At 44.8% G+C, this 21,217-nt stretch overlaps 1 protein-coding gene and 1 non-coding gene across 6 annotated transcripts in view; one reads left to right on the plus strand and one right to left on the minus strand.

The window, feature by feature from the left end:
- LOC132581100 (gametocyte-specific factor 1-like) overlaps nucleotides 1-17,075 on the plus strand; it is a 30,776-nt gene extending 13,701 nt beyond the window's left edge. For 3 of the 5 annotated variants that reach the window (XM_060252153.1, XM_060252152.1, XM_060252157.1), the window contains exons 3-8: nucleotides 4,936-5,073; nucleotides 5,800-5,926; nucleotides 9,405-9,479; nucleotides 9,822-9,864; nucleotides 12,364-12,410; nucleotides 16,903-17,075. In XM_060252153.1, the coding sequence (XP_060108136.1) occupies nucleotides 4,981-5,073; nucleotides 5,800-5,926; nucleotides 9,405-9,479; nucleotides 9,822-9,864; nucleotides 12,364-12,410; nucleotides 16,903-16,913 (396 nt within the window). In that variant the 5' untranslated portion in view covers nucleotides 4,936-4,980 and the 3' untranslated portion in view covers nucleotides 16,914-17,075. Of the gene's footprint in view, nucleotides 1-4,927; nucleotides 5,074-5,799; nucleotides 5,927-9,404; nucleotides 9,480-9,821; nucleotides 9,865-12,363; nucleotides 12,411-16,902 lie in introns of all 5 variants that reach the window. The other 2 variants (XM_060252154.1, XM_060252158.1) reach the window with 1 other exon arrangement.
- TRNAI-GAU (transfer RNA isoleucine (anticodon GAU)) lies at nucleotides 13,437-13,511 on the minus strand. Its single transcript has one exon. It is a non-coding gene; the product is annotated as a tRNA-Ile (tRNA).
- Nucleotides 17,076-21,217: the final 4,142 nt, after the last annotated feature.

Below are 21,217 nucleotides of genomic sequence, written 5' to 3' on the forward strand. Positions count from 1 at the left end.
AGTCTTAGAGTGGCTCACAATCTCCTTTTCCTTCCTCTCCCACAACAGGCACCCTGTGAGGTGGGTGGGGCTGAGAGAGCTCTCCCCAGAAGCTGTTCTTTCAAAGACAACTCTGCCAGAGCTATGGCTGACCCAAGACCATTCCAGCAGCTGCAAGTGGAGGAGTGGGAAATCAAACCTGGTTCTCCCACATAAGAGTCCGCACACTTAACCACTACACCAAACTAATAGAAATAAACAATTGTATCTTCCTGAAACCATTGCGTCCCCCCCCCACCCACCCACGGTCCCTGGAAAAACTGTCTTCCACAAAACCGGAGCCCAAAAAGGTTGGGGACCACTGTGTTAAGAGATGTCGAGTCACTTCCAGCTTATGGTGACCCTATGAATTAATGATAGGGTTGCCAATCTCCAGTTGGGGGCAGGGAATCCCCTGGTTTGGAGGCCCTCCCCCTGCTTCAGGGTCATCAGAAAGCCGGGGAGGGGGGGAGGAAAATGTCTGCTGGGCACTCTATTATTCCCTATAGAGACCAATTCCCATAGGGTACAGGAAAATTGATCCACGGGTATCTGGCGGGGCTGTTTTTTGAGGTAGAGGCACCAAATTTGCAGCATAGCATCCAGTGCCTCTCCTCAAAACATCCTCCACGTTTTGAAAATATTGGACCAGGAGGTCCCATTCTATGAGCCCCAAAAGAAGGTGCCCCTATTCATTATTTCCAGTGGAGGGAAGGCATTTAAAAGGTGTGCGGTCCCTTTAAATGTGATCTCCAGAACTCCCTTTGGAGTTCAGTTATGCTTGTCACAACCTTGCTTGTGGCTCCACCCCCAAAGTCCCCAAATATTTCTTGAACTGGACTTGGCAACCCTAATTAATGATCTTAAAATGCCCTATCATTAACAGCCTTGCTCAGGTCTTGCAAACTTGTCAGGCGATGGAGACTCAAGGCCGTGTTCATTGATAAAAATGGACACTTTATTGGAAACTCATTGCAAGATACAGAAATTGAGACTAATGTCAGAGACTAGGGGTCCCAGGGTCTTATGGGATTCTACATCAAAGTATTATCTAAACAAAGTGATTCTCATAACAAAAGAAACTGAAGGTGCAAACTTTCACATGAGAGCTCCCCCTTATCTCTTTGCCTAAGGGAGGATGCTGGCCGGACATGGGGACATGGTATCTATTAACGGCCACATTCTTTTACTCCTTTCGTACTCTGCACAAGGTTAACACTTCAAACAGTCTCTCTTTGATATGCATACTAGCTACAACACAGCAAAGGCTTTTGGGGTTAGTATGAAGAGTCCATTTGGTTAATAGTATATGGCTTTTTGGTGTAGTGGTTAAGTGTGCGGACTCTTATCTGGGAGAACCGGGTTTGATTCCCCCCTCCTCCACTTGCACCTACTGGAATGGCCTTGGGTCAGCCATAGCCCTGGCAGAGGTTGTCCTTGAAAGGGCAGCTGCTGTGAGAGCCCTCTCCAGCCCCACCCACCTCACAGGGTGTCTGTTGTGGGGGAGGAAGGTAAAGGAGATTGTGAGCCGCTCTGAGACTCTTCGGAGTGGAGGGCGGGATATAAATCCAATATCTTCTTCTTCTTTTATCATAGGAAAGTTACAGAGCCTGACAAAACTAAGGGCCATGGTGTCCTTGATTGAATCCATCCATTTTATATTGGGTCTTCCATTTCTCCTACTGCTTTCAAGTTTGCCTAGTATTATTATTTTTTCCAGTGAGTCATATTTTCATGCAGTCTCAGTAGAGGCAGGGCTCTATTTGTAGAAAAAGCCCAGCAGGAACTCATTTACATGTTAGGCTTCTCACACCAAGACAGTCGGAACTACGTTCCTTTGCATTCCTGCTCAGATAAAGCCCTGGAAACAAGGATTTTTTATAGTTTTTTCCCCTTCTCCCCAAGTTGAAGCGTTTGAATTTTTTATCATCAAAACACAGTGTTTGATGGCCCTTTGGGACAGACATTGTACCATGCCATTGCCCTCAAGCCAAGCAGAAATGCAAATGTGACCCTTAGCATGGATAGACATCACAACCTTTGAACCCTGGCCAAGTCAGCCAGAACCCTAGCCAAGCCAGTCAGAATTGTGTTCCTGTGCGTTCTTGCTAAAAAAAAGTCCTGCTCAGAGGGCAGCCATGTTTGGTCCATAAGTTTTTGTTGTTGTTTAGTCGCACAGTCAAGTTTAATTCTTGCAACTCCATGGACCAGGTCACACCAGGCCCTCCTGTCTTCCACCAAAGTCCGCTCAAATTCCGCTCAAATTCATGTTAGTCACATCTGTAACGCTGTCCAGCCATCTCATCTTTTGCCATCCCTTTCTTCTTTTGCCTTCTGTCTTTCCCAGCATCAGGGTCTTCCCCAGGGAGTGCTCCCTTCTCTTTGGGTGGCCAAAGTATTTGAGCTTCAGATTCAGCATCTGACTTTCCAGGGAACAGTCAGGGTTAAGGAACAGTTAGATTTGTAGCACCATAGAGACCCACAAAACTTTCAGGGTTTAAGCTTGCACGAGTCTGTGTCTGACAAAGGGAGCTTTGATTCTTGAAAGCTTACACTCTGAAATCTCTTGCTCATCTCTAAAGTGCTACTGGACTCAAATCTAATGTCTTCTCATATTGTGACCAAATGTTCCCACTACAAGGTTAAAATTGTACCGCTTTTTGACTGTAAGGTTCACGAAAGCCTTGAGGAGCCCCCAAGCCCTTTGTAAAACAAAAGATGGGATGTGTCTTGTGTACCTGATTATAGTCCAGAGGGTCTTTAAAGATCCCCCAAGGCCCCAGCCCTTTTCAGAGGAGTATATAGTGTTGTAAGGGAAACTGCATCTTCAATTAGGCTTTTGTGTAGGAATATTGCTTTGGAATGTTCCCTGCAGAGTACAGTTGTCCTGATCAGTAGGAAGCCCAAATCCAGAGATAACCACTGTGTTTTCAGGTTGTGCATGTGGAAAGATAAGTAGCTAGCAAATGTTTCTTGCCAGAAAATTGCCTTTTTAACCTCCAGATGACCTTCTTGCACATTCACAACAGATAACAAATTCTAAGCTCCATTGGTCTCATTCTCATACAGTATTTAAAATCAGCTGTTCTTTTTTTTTCCCCCTTGCACTGATGTGTCTTACAGTACTAACTAATTTAAAGTTCACAAAATCTCAAAGCTCAGCTGCCCTGAGCCCATTAGGGGAGGGTGGGGTATAAATCTGATTGATTAAATAAATAAATAAGAAATTAGTGTTCAAACTGTGAAATTGGCTCTGTTCTGGCCTGGGCAGTTTTCTTTGAAACAAAAATGGTGAGAACAGGTAGCAAATGAAACTGGAGCTTTGGACTAGGAAATCCAAGGAAAATGCCTCTTGTTTGTCCCTCACAAACAAACAAAAACATTTTGTGTTGGAGACCTGGTTGAATGAAGGTACAGCTGTGAGCAACTAATTGAGCAACTCACCACCTACAGCGAGCCTGTTTGGTGTAGTGGTTAAATGCATGGACTCTTATCTGGTAGAACCAAGTTTGATTCCCCACTCCTCCACATACATCTGCTGATGTGCTCCTGGGCCAGCCACAAGTTCTCTCAAAGCTGTTTTGCTCAAGGGTAGTTCTGGGAGAGTTCTCTCAGCCCCACCTAGCTCACAGGGTGTGTTATGGGGAGGGGAAGGAGATTTGTAAGCCACTCTGAGATTCCTTGGGGTAGCAGAAGACAGGATATAAATTCAATCTCTTCTTCTTCTCTACATGCTGAATAGGGTGACCAGCCTTAAGGTAGGGCCCTCCCAAAATGGCAACTGATCCCCAAATTAGAGATGAATGCCTAACATGAAATGGCACCTTCAGAGGAGTGAAGTCCTAGAGAGGCTACAGAGGGTGAGGTGTTCTAGGACATCTGTTTCTCCTATGGGAGAAATATCCCTGCTGTGCTCTTTTCCCTCCCCAAGCACTGTTCTCATATCTCCAGAAGTTTCCTAAAATGGAGTTGGCAGTCTTCTGAATCTCTGGCATCTCTTCTGCTTATTGCGGGAGATTGTAGGGCACTCTGAGATTCAAAGTGAAGGACAGGGTATAAATCCAGTATCTATCTTTCTTCTCTTCAACTCTCATCAGATCACAACTCTGGCTTCTCCTCCATGTCATGTGGCTTCTTTTCTCATATTTGCAGTTCTGTGGACCCTACGCAGCTGCCGAGGGGTTAAAGATGGGTTTTGGCTACTGAATTAATGATTTGGTTATTAAAGTTCGCTGCTTCCCTGCCAACTGTCTGTTCTTAGTAGGGGCTCCTCCTACTACTACTACTGAGAGAGCCACTTTGGTTAAGTGTGTGGACTTCTGGGAGAATGGGGTTTGATTCCCCACTCCTCCACATGAACCTGCTGGTATGACCTTTGGTCAGCCACAGTTCTCTCAGAGCTGTTCCTCCGGGAAAGTTCTCTCAGCTCCACCTACCTCATAAGGTGTCCGTTGTGGCGAGGGGAAGGGAAAGGAGATTGTAAAGTGCTCTGAGACTCCAAGTGAAGGGTGGGGTATAAATCCAATCTCTTCTTCTTCAGTTTGGGGGGTGGGGTTGATGGTGACATGATGTGCCTGAATTACAGGACTTAGTGTTGCCAGTCTCCAGGTGGGGCGTGGAGATCTCCAGCTGACAGAGATCAGCTCCCCTAAAGAAAACAGCTCCTTTGAAAGGTTGACTCTATGGCACTGTACCACGCTGAGGTCCCTCCCCAAACTCAGCTGTCTCCCAGATCCACCCCCAAAGTCTCCAGGTATTTTTCCTGGCAACCCTAGTAGGATTTGGGAATGAATGAGGTTCACCGAAATTGTCTGAATGAGGTAGGAAGCACCAAGACATCGCCTGAAAGCTCATGTGTTGTCTTCCTTGGGGTTAAGTAACTTCTCATTCTTTTTCACCCTTATCGGAGTATTCTAGGAGTACAATTCTGCATCAGTTTTGCCAACTTTGTGACTGTCTTCCATGGACCCTGAACGGCTCATCCAGTGTCCCTACGATAAGAACCACCAGATCAGAGCCTGCAGGTTCCCCTACCATTTGGTGAAGTGTAGAGAGGTAAGAGAAAAATGCAAATGGTAATTGAGATGGGAACTGCAAATACACACTTAGGGTTGCCAGGTCTGATTCAAGAAATATCTGGGGACTTTGGGGGTGGAGCCAGGAGCAAGGGTGTGAGAAGCACGCTTAAACTCTGAAGAGAGTTCTGACCATCAGATTTAAAGGGACAACCCACCTTTTAAATGCCTTTCCTCCATTTGGAAATAATGGATAGGGGCACCTTCTTTTGGGGCTCATAGAATTGGACCTCGTGGTCCAATCTTTTTGAAACCTGGGGGGATGTTTTGAGGAGAGGCTCCAGATGCTATGCTGAAAATTTGATGCATCTACCTCAAAAAAACAGCCCTGCAGATAATTTCCCTATGGGAATCGGTCTCCATAGGGAATAATGGAGTGCCCAGCAGACATTCCCCCCCCCCCCGCTTTCTAATGACCCTGAAACAGGAGGAGGGCCTCCAAACCGGGAGATCCCCTGCCCCCCAACTGGGGATTGGCAACCTACTTAACTCCGCCCCCCAGCAAGCTGAGTACTCATTTTACCAACCTTGGAAAGATGGAAGGCTGAGTCAACCGCCTACCTGAACCCTGCTTCCGTTGGGATCGAGCTCAAGTCTGTGAGCAGGGCTTGGACTGCAGTACTGCAGCTTACCACTCTGCACCACAGGGCTGGGCTCTCTTAGGGTCATGTAACCTGCTGCAATTGGCTTCTGGCTTTTTTTCCAGAACAACAAGAAAATTGCCAAGGAATTAGTAATGTGCCCATACAATGCTCGTCACAGAATCCCTAAGCAGGAGCTTAACTTACACATGTCCAGCTGTGAAAGCAAAACATCTCAGGAGTTGGAGGAAAGTAAGTGAACGTGATTCTTTAAACTTCCCTGCCTAAATGGGGTGTGTATGTGTGTAGCCAAACACAAACTTGCACAACAAAATCTCAGAAGTTTTCCCTATATGAATGTAACAGAACTGGATTAAGGAACATTGTGACTGTAAGACATTTTGTCTGCAGCCAGTTGTACTGAACTTAGACTGAGACCCAGTGATCTGGATCCATCATACATGATGAAAAGGATAAGGTTTCTTTAGGAATGGGGTTATTAATTCTGAATAGGCTTCAGTGTAAGGGTGTCAAACATGTGGCCCGGGGGCCAAATCAGGCCCCCAGATGGATCCAGCAGGCCCCTGAGCAACTGGCTATCATCTGCTTCCTTCTCCCTCTGTTTTACTTCCTTCTGCATCACAGCTTGCTTTGCCAGGCTTGCTCAGTCACACAGGAGCTACAGAGCAAAGCCTCTATTTTCTCTATTGGCTGAGGCGCCTCCCTCGGGGAGGAAGGGGGGGAGATAGCATGCTTCAAAAGAAGCTCTGGCTCTTTCCTTCCTTCCCCATGGGACCAGAAGGAGGGGAATTATCAGCCAATAGAAGGAAGAGAGGCTTTGCTCAGTAGCTTTGCTGTGCAATTGAGAGAGCCTAGATTACATGGGAGAGAGATACAAAGAAAGCACCTTTAAGACCAACAAGTGCTAACGTTTTAATCTTGTTTTATTTTCAGCTTTTTAAAAAATCTTTGTGTTTGTCTGTGTACTTTTATAAAGTTTATATCTCTGCTATCTGGCATTACATTTTATGAAACACATAGCCTGGCCCGGCAAGGTCTCATTTATGTCAGATCCAGCCCTCATAACAATTGAGTTCGACGCCTCTGCTTTAGTGAGTCTGTTCGAGAAGCTTATCAGGGCTTGGGGAGGCTCCCCACCTTGGCTGACGGCAAGGACAGCTTATGACATGGTTTCGATTTTGAATGCTGGGAGAAACAGAAGACTAGCTGTGAGTTGGCTGAAACATCTGGGGGGAGAGGGCAGGATCTCTTGCTTACACACACACACCATGGTCTGATGTGAGGTGGCAGATGTGCTGCTCTACAGGAGTGTCTCTGTGGACCTAACGGAGCATAATATTATCCTTGCATCCTTCCCAGGTCAGCCACAAAGCCTTTCAATCAGATGTGCCTTTTGAGTTCCATGCTTGGAACTAAGTTCAATTAAGGCTTTGAACTTCCAAGCATGGAACTCAAAAGGCACATCTGATTGAAAGGCTTTGTGGGACACATGTATCTTCGGGATCGTCTCCTCTGGTATGTCCCTGAAGAGTTTTACGCTCTGCTGAGAACAACCTACTAGTGATCCCTAGCCCAAAAGAAATCTGGCTGTCCTCGATTTTTCAGTCCTGGCTTCTACCAGGTGGAACTCTGCCAAACAACATCTGAGCCCTGTGAGACCTAATGCAGTTCCACAGGGCTTGCAAGGCAGAGATGATTCAAAGGGTTTTGGGTTAAGAACTGTAATGGGCAGGGCTTTTTTTGTAGCAGGAACTTCTTGCTTATTAGGCCACGTCCCCCGATGTAGCCAATCCTCCTGGAGCTTACAGTAGGCCTTGTATACTCTTGGAGGATTGGCTACACCAGGGGTGTGTGGTCTAATACGGAAAGGAGTTCCTGCTACAAAAAAAGCCCTGGTGATGGATACCACCTTACTGGCACTCCCACTTCCTCCCCTCTTCCCTCTTCTTTTTCTTCCTGCATCTCTTCCATCTTTTTGTGGGGCAGGGACATAATTAGAATCTGATATGTTAAACACCATCTGAGAACGTTTTATTTATGTATTATTTATATTCTAAGTAACATTTATGAATGTTTTTATGGTTATGTTGTTCACCACCCTGAGCCGTGTGCACACAAGGGGTATGGTACCATACAGTCTTACAGCAAATCCTAGAGTGTCCTCAGAGTGACGCTCTAGGATTCATAGTACCATAGAGTTTCACCATGAATCCTAGAGAATCCGTGGCACGACATGCCCGGCGCGATGACCTCTGAAGCAGTGGAAGGACTTGGCAACCTTAGGGGAGATATGGCATAGCATTTGAGCTTCAGAGTCTGCAAAGAGATGTAGGAAGGGAAGGGGGAGAGGGAAATAGCTGAAGAACATCCAAGATGCACATTTGACCTAAGAGAAGATAAGTCAATGTCCAATATGCATGGCAAGGTCATATAAATGTTATGGCAAAGAGGCAGGGCAAGCATTGTAATCCCTCTCCCCTACCTCCTGAGACTACGCTGGGGGCAGGCTTCACACCTTCATATGGGAAAGCAACTTTTATTTTTAAAAAGTCTGATTTTTACTGCCCAAATCCCTGTATCCAGTAACAAAATTCCACATTTGCACAGCAGAACACGTAGTGCCCTCCTGAACAGGGGCTGTATCAAAGTTATTTTCCTGAGTAGTACTCAACACACTTGCTTAGCACTTGTAAGTGGCGGCCTTGACTGAAACAGCAGAGTGTTTGCTAGACAGAGAAGACTTGCTGGACAAACAGATTCCAAATCACTGGAAGCCCTAGAACAACTACGTGCCGCAACTGTTAATCAAAGGGACAGGGATTGAAGGGTTCCAGCTGTAACAAAGGCCGCCTAAGAATGCACTGTGCTGGAATTCTGCAGTGCAAAAGAAACTGCCAAAGAGAATGCAGCACTTGGTAGAAGATTCAGCTTCCCTGGGAATATTTTCAACAATCCATTCGTAGCCCTCGTGACTTGAAAGATAGGATAGAAACAAAATCCTCAAAAGCCAAAGGGGCTACTGAATGAGATGGGGCTTGCGGTGCTCTCTTGCCTCTCTCTCTCCACAACGGCAAAAAAAAATCCCACCCGCTACTAATTTGTGCAGCTCATCTGTCCAAAACAAGAAAAAAAAATGGAGGGGGGGGGGAGGGAGATGAAGGTTCCTTGAATTGCCTGACTTAAAGGCTTTGTGCTTGTCTTGGCACATAATTTCTTTTTTTTTTTCATAGTGAACACAGCCCTGACCTGCGATTGCAATGGGAATCTGTTAGGAAAAGCTTAATACAAACCGTGTTCTGTGGAAACGAGGCTGTGAAAGCATCTGTTGCCAGAAGATCAGCTTATTTTAAGGAACAGTCTGGGTCTTGGAGTTCATTTTGATTCTACAATCCCCCAATCGTTATTAAATGCTTTCTCGGGTGCTGGGAATTGGTTGGAATCCCTAGTGCACAATATGTGACTTTTAAAAGACAAGGATATGGTGGCTTGCATGCCAGTTCAACCTATGTTTTATCTGAAAATTGGGTCACTCTTTTTACGGACAGCTGATACACTATCACTAGCTAGTTATGTATAAAATGGGTGCGTGTCAGTGTCCTGCACTTGGGCGGTGGGGGGGAGGAATTCAAGCCTCAATCTGATGTTATTAACCTCAGCAATAAAGACAACTCTTTCCCTCCTTTTATTCTTTTTCCCCCCCTTGCTGCAGTCCCTAGTTCTAAGAGCAAAACCAAAGAGGTCCATGACTTCCAGGGTCCTCCAGCCCAGGAGAACTGGGAGGCAGGTGAGCTAAATGCAAGAACACACTACACTTGTGTCATACCGCTGTCAGCTTGAGACTTGCAAGAGTTGGATCCTATGAAAAAAACTGTTTTTAGATCAGGGGTGTGTGGCCTAATATGCAAAGGAGCTCCTGCTAGAATTCCACTACGGACCAGGAGAATGCTACTGCAAGGTCAACAGAAGCTGCAAAACTATGTGCATTTCAGAATAAACTTGTCGCTTCTGTTGGAAGTTTGTGAAAGCTTTCATAGGACTGTAGGTAAAAATGCAACACTGCTGGACTGCCAGCTTAGCCTAATCTGTCTGCCTCTTTTTTTTTAAACCTACCTTCCCTGCACCCCAGATGCTGAGGAGGTTCCTGGTCGCCTTTTTGTGTTTGGAACTGGGTAAGTCAATTTTCTCCTTCTGAAGCACTGGCAGGTAAATGGCACTTGTCCATCCGTGGATGGAGCCCAGCTGCTTGTAAAAGAGGCACTAGGTCCCCCTGCGGTCTCTTAGCAACCCACAACGGCATTGCACTGTTCTGTACAGTAAGCATTGCTTGGATCCTGGCGCTTAGGGTAGCATTTACTTCGAGTAAAGGAAGAACTGCTTCTGTGCAGTTAACTTCACAGTTGATTCAAGGAGGATTTAGAGAAGGCCAGGCAAACCCAATCTCATCAGATCACAAAGCTAAGTAGAGTTGATTCTGGCAAGTACTGGGATGGGAGACATTGAAATATCAGAGCTGGGAGGTAGGGGCAGGCTTTACTCAACTGTCTCTCTGAATATCCTCCATGCCTCTGCTTGGGATCAGTCACCGGAGGATACCATGACTTCCAGGTGCACACACACACACAAATACGAAAGAAGAGGAGGAAAAATGGAAACAAAGACGAGGTGGGGGCAGATCTTTAACATACAGTCTGATCCACTGTTAAATTATGTCACAGGCTGGATCCAGACTAAATTTTTAATGCAAATAGAAATTTTCCTCTGTCCTCCAATCTCCACAAAATGGCCTCCTTGGGAGAACAGGGGTAGGGTCTGCAGCAAGAAAGGATAATTGGACAAAACTGCCATTTAGTCTGGAATAGATCTATCCTATAATATCCAGTTTCTCAGTGACCCTATGCAGGGTTACCCCACTCTGAACTGCTCAAAATCAACAGAGTGGAATAATGCTACATTGGATTGCACTGTAAAGCTTCCACCTCTCCTAGTTGTAGAGATGTATTGGAATATATATATATTTATATACCTGCTTCCTTCTGTCTTGCTTCCTTCTGCATAACAGTTTGCTTTGCCAGACTTGCTCAATCGCACAGGAGTTACAGAGCAAAGCCTCTATTGGCTGAGGCTCCAGAGAGACAGTTTGGTTTAATGGTTAAGTGTGCAAACTCTTATCTGAGAGAACCGGGTTTTATTCCCCACTCCTCTTCTTCCCCCACAACAGACACCCCTTCAAGGACAACTCTAGCGAGAGCTATGGCTAACCCAAGGCTATTCCAGCAGGTGCAAGTGGAGGATTAGGAAATCAAACTCTGTTCTCCCAGATAAGAGTCCACACACTTAACCTCTACACCAAAGGAAAATGCTACATCTTGCTGAAGCAGAACTCCACTAAAGCCTGTTTGCTTCTGCTCGCACAATGCTGGATCCCAGCAGTCTTGGGGAAGAGGTTTTTCATGCATGCAGACATTTGCATGTTGCATTAGGAGCATAAATGCTCACAAGACCAGTCTGATGCTCACAACAGTTTGGTGCTGAGTTCACATGCACATCTTGGCTCCTTCTACTGGTCTTACAAGTACAGGCATATGAGTTAACTAGAGTTATTTTCTCCCTACACCACGGGCTGAGTGGGGCCCCTGGAGGGCTCCTATCTGGCCCCCCAAGCAACTGGCTGTTGTCTGCTTCCTCCTTCCTCTCCCTTGCTCCTTTCAGCATCACAGCTTATGTTTCCAGGCTTGCTCAACTGCACAGGAGCTACAGAGCAAAACCTCTATTTTCTCAGTTGGCTGAGACTCCTCCCTTGGGAAGGAAAGGGGAAAGGCAGAGCTTACTTTGCTAGCCTCTCCCAATTGCACAGCAGAGCTACTGAGCTAAACCTCTCTTCCTTCTACTGGCTAAGGCTCCTCCCCCTCGTCTCTTGGGGAAGGAAGGAAAGAGCCAGAGCTTCCTTTGCCCAGTTCTCTGGATCCCATGGGAGAAATATATTAAAAAAGCATCTTTAAGACCAACGAGTGCTAATGTTTTAAGCATGTTTTATTTTAAGGTTTTTTTTAAAAAAAATCTTTAATTGTGTTTGTCTGTGTCCTTTATAAACTTTGTATCTCTGCTACCCAATCTTAAATAGGAACACACACAGCACAACATGGCCCGGCCCGACAAGGTCTCATTTATGTCAGATCCGTCTCTCATAAGAAACGAGTTTGACACCCCTGCCACCATCACTCCTGGATTAGAAAATGAATCTAGGTTAATATGTGTGCCTGTGCTCCTATTGCTCACAGGGTTGGTATTCAGTGTGACACATGAGGGGAGGAGCAAGCTGCGCCAACCAGGCAACAAGCTGGGTTTGTGTTCATTTTTCCTTGTGTTGTGTAACCAAACTCACCTGACTGCAACCGTGTACAGTGTTAGCAATTCTGTATATCTTGGTAACGTTGAGTTTTACTCTTATAGGAGGCAGCAGGATCAGAGGCTGGCCAATAACTTTAATCTAGTAAGATAAAATGCTGCTACTGCTCGTGCACCGGGACTTGTTGAATGACTTTAGCTAGGGAGACCCTCAGTTAATACCGGCTGAAGAAAAAAGAAAAGAGACCTCTTTTGCTGGAATATACAAGAACTGGTTATTTAAAAAAAAAAAAAAAAACAGATATGCTTTTTTTCTTTTGTAGCTACGTACATGAGGGGAAACAAGATATGAACTATTCTTCTTCCAGAGGTATGAGCACTATCTACAACAGAAGGGAACATGTGAGAAAACTTGGGGGGGGGGATTTAGTTTACCTATTATATGCCACTTTGGGGTCAGTTTAACAATTTTTCTCCAGGCCAGTTTGGCCAAGGATCCTGGAGGGTTTTTTTTTTTTTGCCAGCTTCTGAGCATGGAGCAGGTATCACAGGGAGGTATGGGGGGGGGGGGAGGTATTTGTGGATTTCCTGCATTGGACTAGATGACTCTGGAGACCCCTTCCAACTCTATGATTCTGTGATTAACAAGGTGGGCTTTAAAACTTAAGCTGCTGGTTTGGGATATTTAGCTTTCGGGGCAGCATACACACCTAACCCACAAGCAGAAGTAGGTGCATAGGAACATAAGAGAAGCCCTGTTGGTTCAGGCCAATGGCCCATCCGGTCCGTGTCACACAGTGGCCAAAACCCAGGTGCCATCAGAAGGCCCACCAGCAGGGGCAGCTGTATGTCTTTGGCTTCAGGGTGAGCTTTTATCCCTCCTCCCCCAACACACACCTCAGTACATTCAGTGCGGCATATACTGCTTCAACAATGATTACCAGTTGCCTCTAAATCCATATTCCCCACACAAATGCTTCAAGCAGACTGGTGGCTTTTTAAAAGTTCCTTTTAAAAACAGTTATGCTGGGATGGGGAAAACTGCCTGCTGAAGCAATAAAGGAGTTGCATTTTTTGTGGGGAGGGGGATTGGATGGCTCTCATGCCAATCAGCTCCTGTGTGGCTACATCTCAGTAGCTCATGTTTCCTTGGAGTCCATTCTAGTGTTAGAGTGGTAGCAGAACTCAAGCACTTGGCTGGTGAATGCGGGCAAACCTGCTAAATAACATGTGAATTCACATTTGACCATATAGGGACAGGAACATATGAAGCTGCCTTATACTGAATTAGACCCTCGGGCCCATCAAAGTCAATATTGTCTACTCAGACTGGCAGCAGCTCTCCAGGGTCTCAAGCTGAGGTTTTTCACGCCTATTTGACTGGACTCTTTTTAGTTGGAGATGCCAGGGATTGAACCTGGGACCTTCTGCTTATCAAGCAGATGCTCTACCACTGAGCCACCATCCCTCCCCAAACATTGGACCGGGCAATGCAATAACAGACTCAGGAGGGTGAGGCTTTGATTTGGAATGCCTGAACCTTCTTACTTACTTCCAGTGTTCCCTCTAAACTGAGTTAGTGTAAGCTAGCTCACAGATTTTTAGCCTCCAGGTCACATATTTTTGTCTTAGCTCAGGCAGGATGACTCCAGAGCACACTAATTTATGCAGTAGCTCACAACTTTAATGCCAGTAGCTCACAAAGTAGAATTTTTGCTCACAAGACTCTGCAGCTTAGAGGGAACATTGCTTACTCCCTTCCCCCCATTACAAATCCTCATTGGGGAGGGAGAGGCAGTTGTTTAAATAATACATAATCTAGTGGTTGGGGGGGTTCTGGTGTATTATGCTTGGTAAGTGCAGTGAAGGAAGGGGAGAAATTGAGCGGAAGATAACTTGAGAGCCCTGATTAGTTTCTCCATAACATTCTTTTGTGCTCTGGGGTGGTTGAAGATTAACAATAGGGAAGACACTCTCCACCCTCCACACAATGCATGCTTTATTGTATTGGGGACGACAGATCACAATCTGTATTTGACAAAAGCCTGTCAATACTAATGCTTTCTAAATAACTTTACATAGCATTTGCATTGGCCCTTGCCTGTCTTCTGGGTCCTGATCCTTCTTGTCTGTGACTAGTTGGATAACGATGCAGTCAACTTGCTATTGTAGAAACAGGGATAGAGCAAAAAGATGAATCTCTGCTCGGCCTTGGGGTGACTTTGAGAGCAAACGAATTGGTAGGTGAGTGGGCGGGTGTCCTTAAAATGCAAACCAATTACCCCAGCAAACAAATCTCCGATCAAACCTGTCTGTGCAAAAAAGGGTTTACATCTGCGTTTACACAGAAGGAAGATAATAGGCGGGAATGCAATTGGATGGTACAGAAGCCAACTGAATCTAGAAGCTTGTCTTGTGGTACTTTCTATAGCAGGGATGGCCAAACTGAATGTAGGAGCCACACAGAATAAACATCGGATGCTTGAGAGCCGCAGGGAGGGAGGGAAGGAAGGGAGGAAGGGTCAAAGCTCCCTTCCTCATACAAGAAGGAATGGAGATCTCCATTCCTACTTGCATCTGATGTGGGGCGCTTTGACGGTCAATCTTTTAAGGTGCTGCTGGATTTGAATCTAGCTCTTCTGCTGCAAGCCAATATGGCTGCTCTCTGAAAGACCCTGTAGAAGAGAACCAGCCACTGACGCTGACTCAGTTCTTGCTGTCGTAAGGGAATGTTGTTCATGATCTTTGACTCGGATAAAGCTCCCCTATAATGCCCACCCGTACAAACCTCTCTTGTGATACTGGGGCAACTCAGGCAGCTTTAGCAAGGATCCTTCTGCTGCCTGGATTCAATATCCCTTTCTGGATGAACTAAAAGGAAATTGTGGGCTTCTAATTCTATACCAGGGGTGGCCAAACTTGCTGAACATAAGAGCCATATAGAATAAACATCAGATGTTGAGAGCCCCAAGGCACGAATGTCAGATCTTTTAGAGCAGAAGGAAGGAAAGGTGAAAAGAAAGCAAATAGATGGGGGGAGGAAGGCAGAGGTGGAAAGAAAGCAACTTTAATGTTAATTGCATTCTCCAAGCTGCTGGCTGGCTTGGCTTAGTGAAATGATTTAAAGAGACAAATGCCTTCTCCAAGCTAGCTGATGTGGTGGTGAGAGCTTTGAGAGGCGCACACAATATGTGTGAAAGAGCCACATGTGGCTCCTGAGCCACAGTTTGGCCGCCCCTGTTCTATACTAAAAGGGCATCCTAGCCCTGTTCACAAGTTACAATGAATGCCTGCATAATCCTTGTAGAGCATACACCTGAGATTTCTTTACATGTCTGTTGAATAATTTTCATGGTACATTCAATCAATGCATGTACAGCTGAACATGTAACCCCGTGTGTGTTTGTATCTTCAAGGTACTGTTCCCTGTTTTTTTGTTTTGGTAAAGTGAATGCTCATTGGCTCGCTCTTACAGATGTATGCACACAGAACTTTTTTTGAGTAGGAACGCAGTTCTGGCTGGCTTGACATCAGGGGATGTGGCCTGATATGCAAATGAGTTCCTGCTGGACGTTTTCTACAAAAAAGCCCTGTGTAAAACAATGATGTCAGGGGTGTGGCCTAATATGCAAATGAGTTCATCTATCCACTTGTAACCAAAAAGGGTGTGTATGTATTCACTTGTAACATGTGAATGGGTTTTCTGAGTTCAGATTACAATTTTTTTTTTAAATGGACAGAATGGGAGCCCCTAAAGGTCTAGTAAATAGAGCAAACCTCGAGTTTAGCAAATGTTGGTTTTCTTGTATCCATCACAGATTGTACCATGCGAAAACTGGTCATCCCATGACACCTCAACCAGATCAAGGGCTGAAAGGCCAGTGACATCAACTCTGCCCAATACCTTTGTCACGATGCAAGGAAAGGAGCAGTGGCCAACAGAGGCTTTGGTAGAGCTTCTGCACTTCACTTGGTCACCTGCACGGACACACCAGGCCAACAGAAGGGAAACTCTGATAAGCTTTTGGGCTGGTCTCTGCTTAGAGGAAAGAGGCTCTGAAGAGACAAACTGTATAAGAGTGAAGGGAAGAGTAGCTTTGGGATCAGTTTGGCAGCGTTTTTTTTTTTTTGTAGGAAAAAGCCCAGCAGGTACTCCTTTGCATATTAGGCCACACACCCCAATGCTAAGCTAGCTGGAACTGTGTTCCTGTGCGTTCCTGCTTTTTTTTTTTTTTTAAAGCAAGCTTTGATGCAAGGGCTGCTGGCAGGCATGGAGAAAAATGTCCTTTCCTTTTAAATAGAGGTTTAATGTGTGAAAGTAAGCAGGTGAACCTTTCCATGACATGGGAATAAATCTCTGTTGAAAGGACAGGATGTTCTTCTCCAGGCATGTTGGCAACCTTAATTAAGGGGCTTGCTCATTTTTCATATGTCTTGTTTATTTGCAGCCTTTTTCTCAGGAGGTGGGGAGGGATCAGTTGCCAATCTCTGGTTTGTTGTCTGAACAACAGGGATGTACAGTTTTGTTATATATGGGCTGTGGTCTCACATGCTAAATAATGCAGTTTTGATCCACTTTCAATGCACTTTCAAACTGGGTTTTGCCAATTCACACAGTAAAATCTGATTAGAAAGTGGATTGAGACTGCATTATTGTGTGATCGCAGCCATGATGCTGTCTCTTCTTTCATCTTCCTTGAAGCAGGAACACTGGACACCAGTATGAGCAGAATGTGTTCAGCGCTGTTTCTTCCACTTGAGAGCCTTTAATTACTGGCATTAGAGAGATCTTGAGAAGCACCATGGGCCGTCTTGATTGGGTAGCACATAATCTAATCCTTTCCTCTGAATGCCATTTACAGGTTCTAAGTGAGGACTGACCAGCAGCAGCCGGAACCTCTCCAAGTACATGAACTGTTTTAAATAATCCTGAATCAGTTTTTAATGTTTTAAAATCAAATTTGGAATATTTTAATCTGCTTTTTAAATAGTGAGTTCCTGTTTGTACTTTTTAAATAAATGGAACTGCATTCTCTTTTTGGGAGTGTTTGCTGACTTGAGTGGGTTGAGAAGAGAGCTTCTAAGGCAGGGGTGTCCAACATGCGGCCCAGGAGCTGAAGCAGGCCTCCAAGCAACTGGCTGTCATCTGCTTCCTTCTCCCTCTCTTGCTTCCTTCTGCATCACAGCTTGTTTTGCAAGGCTTGCTCAATCACACAGGAGGTACAGAGCAAAGCCTCTATTTTCTCCATTGGCTGAGGCTCCTCCCTTGAGGAAGAAGGGGGGAGGGAGAGTTGGTATGTTGGCAACCTTAACTAAGGGGCTTGCTCGTTTTTCATACGTCTTGTTTATTTGCAGCCTTTTCCTCAGGAGGTGGGGAGGGATCAGTTGCACAGCAGAGCTACTGAGCCAAGCCTCTCTTTCTTGGCTGAGGCCCCCTCCTGGCCCCCTAGAGAAGGAAGGAAAGGGCCAGCGCTTCCTCTGTCTAGTTCCCTGGATCGCATGGGAGAGATACAAAGAAAAAACCTTTAGGACCAATGAGTGCTAACGTTTTAAGCATGTTTCATTTTAGGGTTTTTTTTAAAAAAAAATCTTTAATTGTGTTTGTGTCCTTTAGGTAGCAGAGATACAAACTTTATAATCTAAAATAGCTACACCTACGGCCTGGTCTGACATGGCTTGGCCCAACAAGGCCTCATTTATGTCAGATCCGGCCCTCATGAGTTCAACAGCCCTGTTCTAAGGGGTGTATTACAAAAGCCCCTCTGCTATGAACATCAACATCACTGCAAGTTGAGGAAGTCTATTTATTCTACATGTAGAATTGGGTGACCAAATGACAAGGAAGGTGTTGACTGTGTATAACTGGGGAGAAAAGGGAATGGGGTAGCTAAGGCTTCTTGAAGATGCAACCCTCTAAAACAGGGATGGTCAAACTGGCTTAACATAAGAGCCACATAGAATAAACATCAGATGTTTGAGAGCTGCAAGATATGAAGATAAGATGAGAGGGAGGAAGATGGATGGGGGAGGGGAGAGAGGGAGAGGTGGAAAGAAAGAAACTTTAACTTAAAACAGCTTGGATAAGTGATTTAAAGAGACAAATGCCTTCTCCATGCCGGCTGATGGGGCAGGGGACAGGCTTCGAGAGCCACACAATATACGTGAAAGAGCCACATGGGGCTGCCAAGCTGCAGTTTGGCCACCCCTGCTCTAAAACCTTCTCCAGAAGCGTGCCATGGAAGGGAGGATGCACACAATGCTGTCTTATACTGAATCATATCACTGATCCCATCAGGGTCTGTGTTGTCAATTCAGACTGGCAGTGGCTCTCCGGTAGAGGTCTTTCACATATGGCCTGGTCCTTCTAAATGGAGAAGCCAGGGATTGAATTTGGGATCTTCTGCATGCAAAGCGGAGGCTCTTCCACTGAGCCACAGCCCCTCTTGACCTCAGGTCATACCTCCACACACACATGTCCCTAATGGAACAAAGATTGGAAGCCAGGACCATTGACTCTGTCCACTAACTTTCTCACAGATAATGTGGTTTTTTTTTGAGGGGGGAGAGATTAATCACTTGGGGTAGAGAACTTTGGTGCCAGGATCAAGAAGGCCCTTTCTCAGTTTGCCACCCATCTAGTCTCATATGACAGAAGACGACTAAGTCAGGAGTGTCAAACATGTGGCCCATGGGTGGAATCAGGCCCCTGGAAGGTTCCTATCAGGCCCATGAGCAACTCACTTTTGTCTGCTTCCTTCTGTATCACAGCTTGCTTTGCCAGATTTGCTCAGTCAAGCTATAGAACAAAGCCTCTATTTTCTCCATTGGCTGACCAGCTCATGAAAAAAATTATGTACAAAACCTCACAATGCCCAGCCATTTAATATTTTCTTCTGGGTCTTAGGCTCAGAGCATTGACCTTGAGATTTCTGTAATGAATGTCAGTAAATCAAAGGTAGGTTTGCAACTTACAGATACACAGATACTGAAGAGCATACTCAAGATTGCTACAGCACAGACATTGTCTCCAGATTTTCATGCAGTAATTCAGAGCAAGATGTGTCAGTTATCAGAGATAAATAAAACATTGCAAGAGTGCTAATCTTTTAAGTATGTTTTAAATTTAAAAATAACATTGTGTTTGTCTGTGTCCTTTCTAAAGTTTATATCTCTGCTCCCTGGCATTACATTTTATGACACACATGGCCCAGCCTGACAAGGTCTCATTTATGTCAGATCCGGCCCTCATAACAAATGAGTCTGACACCCCTGGAAATGGTCAGGTAGGCTCATATGGGAGTAGGCTTCCCTTAACCTATGCTGGTTCCAAGATGTACAGGGATTTAAAGGTCAGTAATAGCACCCTGAATTGGGTCTGGAAGCAAATCTGGAGTGTAGCTGGAACAAGACTGGAGGGAAATGGTACCTAGAATTTGCTCCAGTCACAGCTCTGTGGCATTTAGAGATCCAAAGAACACTGCAGTAGCTCAATCTAGATATTACATCAAGGCATCAAGAGTGATAGGATCTATTTTACCTGGTAAAGGCCGCCGATGGCTGACCAGCCAAACCTGGAGAAAGGTGCTCTTGACTACCATCTGCTTATCTAACAGGAGGCCTGGGGTTTAGCATGCCCCCAAGCTCACAGCTATTTTGTAGAAAAAGCCCAGCAGGATCTCATTTGCATATTAGACAACAGCAACAACAACAACAACAAAATTTTATTTGTATCCCGCCCTCCCCGCCGGAGCAGGCTCAGGGCGGCTAACAACATAATTCAGATTTAATTATACAAACAGATAAAATTACGTTTAAAGTGTACAAATTACTTTTACAATGGGCTACAGAAGATGAAGTAGTGAAATCTCAAATGATAAAATGGGCAATTAATGTAAATAAAGAAATAAAGATGGAATCTTGGGAATATCTGTGGAAAAATTCCATGAAACTCGCAACATGTCATAGTATTAAAGAGAACTGTTTTAAGATGATGTATAGATGGTATATGACTCCAAAAAAATTAGCAAAGATGAACAATAAGATGCCAGATAGGTGCTGGAAATGTAAAAAGCATGAAGGTTCTTTCTACCATATGTGGTGGACTTGTGAAAGAGCTAAAATGTTTTGGCAAATGATTCAACAAGAGATATCTAAGATCCTGGGATATGAATTCAATAAAGAGGCAGAGACTTTTCTGCTGGGATTACAAATGGAAAAATTTCCAAAAGAAGATAGAACATTAATATGGTACTTGCTCTCAGCTGCTAGGACATTGTATGCGCAGTTGTGGAAGCAAGAAAAAATACCAGAAAAATGGGACTGGATTATGAAAGTTATGTCATGGAGTGAAATGGACAAATTAACAAGAAAATTAAGAGACTGTGATTTAGAACTTTTTAACCAAGAGTGGAAGAAATTCAGAAGATATGTAGAGAAAGAGTGGAAAATAAAAGGACATTGGACAATTTTTGAGGATTAAGATTTTTAAGATAACAATATAACTCTTGAAGGGGGTTCTTCTTCCCTATGTTTCTTTTTTGTTTCGTTTTTTTTCTTGATAGTTAAGGGTACCTTTAATATCTGTTTTTTTAAAGAAAATAACACTGGCGGGGGTCAAGTAATTGGGGGAGGGGTGGGAGAAAGTAAGATGTGGGGTAGAATGATGGTCTTTTTCTTAATATATATTAAGCTTTTTATAAGTTGTAGTTATAGTTCTACTACCATATGTTACTAATAAAATTGTTTATTCACTAACATCATGAACATTTTAATTAAAAATCTGCTTAAGTTTTAAAAATTAAATTAAATTAGTAAAAGTGCTAATGCTATGTTTGCTTTTTATGATGGCGGTTTCCTTAGCAATTTCCATTTTCATCAGCGAAAGCCAGTCGGAAGAGGAAGGTCTTGCAGGCCCTGCAGAACTGTTCAAGGTCCCGCAGGGCCCGCATTTCCTCTGGAAGTTGGTTCCATAGGCTCAGGGCTATAGAGGAGAAGGCCTGGTTACGGGTACATTGCAGCTTCACCTCTCTCGGTCCGGGAATAGTCAACAAGTTTTTCCCGGCTGACCTCAGTGCTCTCTGGGGTTCATATGGGGAAAGACGGTCCCTAAGGTAGACAGGTCCTCGACCATATAGGGCTTTAAAGGTAATGACCAGCACTTTGTAACGAACCCGGTAT

Source organism: Heteronotia binoei, chromosome 13 (genome assembly GCF_032191835.1).
Source record: "Heteronotia binoei isolate CCM8104 ecotype False Entrance Well chromosome 13, APGP_CSIRO_Hbin_v1, whole genome shotgun sequence".
Lineage (NCBI taxonomy): Eukaryota > Metazoa > Chordata > Lepidosauria > Squamata > Gekkonidae > Heteronotia > Heteronotia binoei.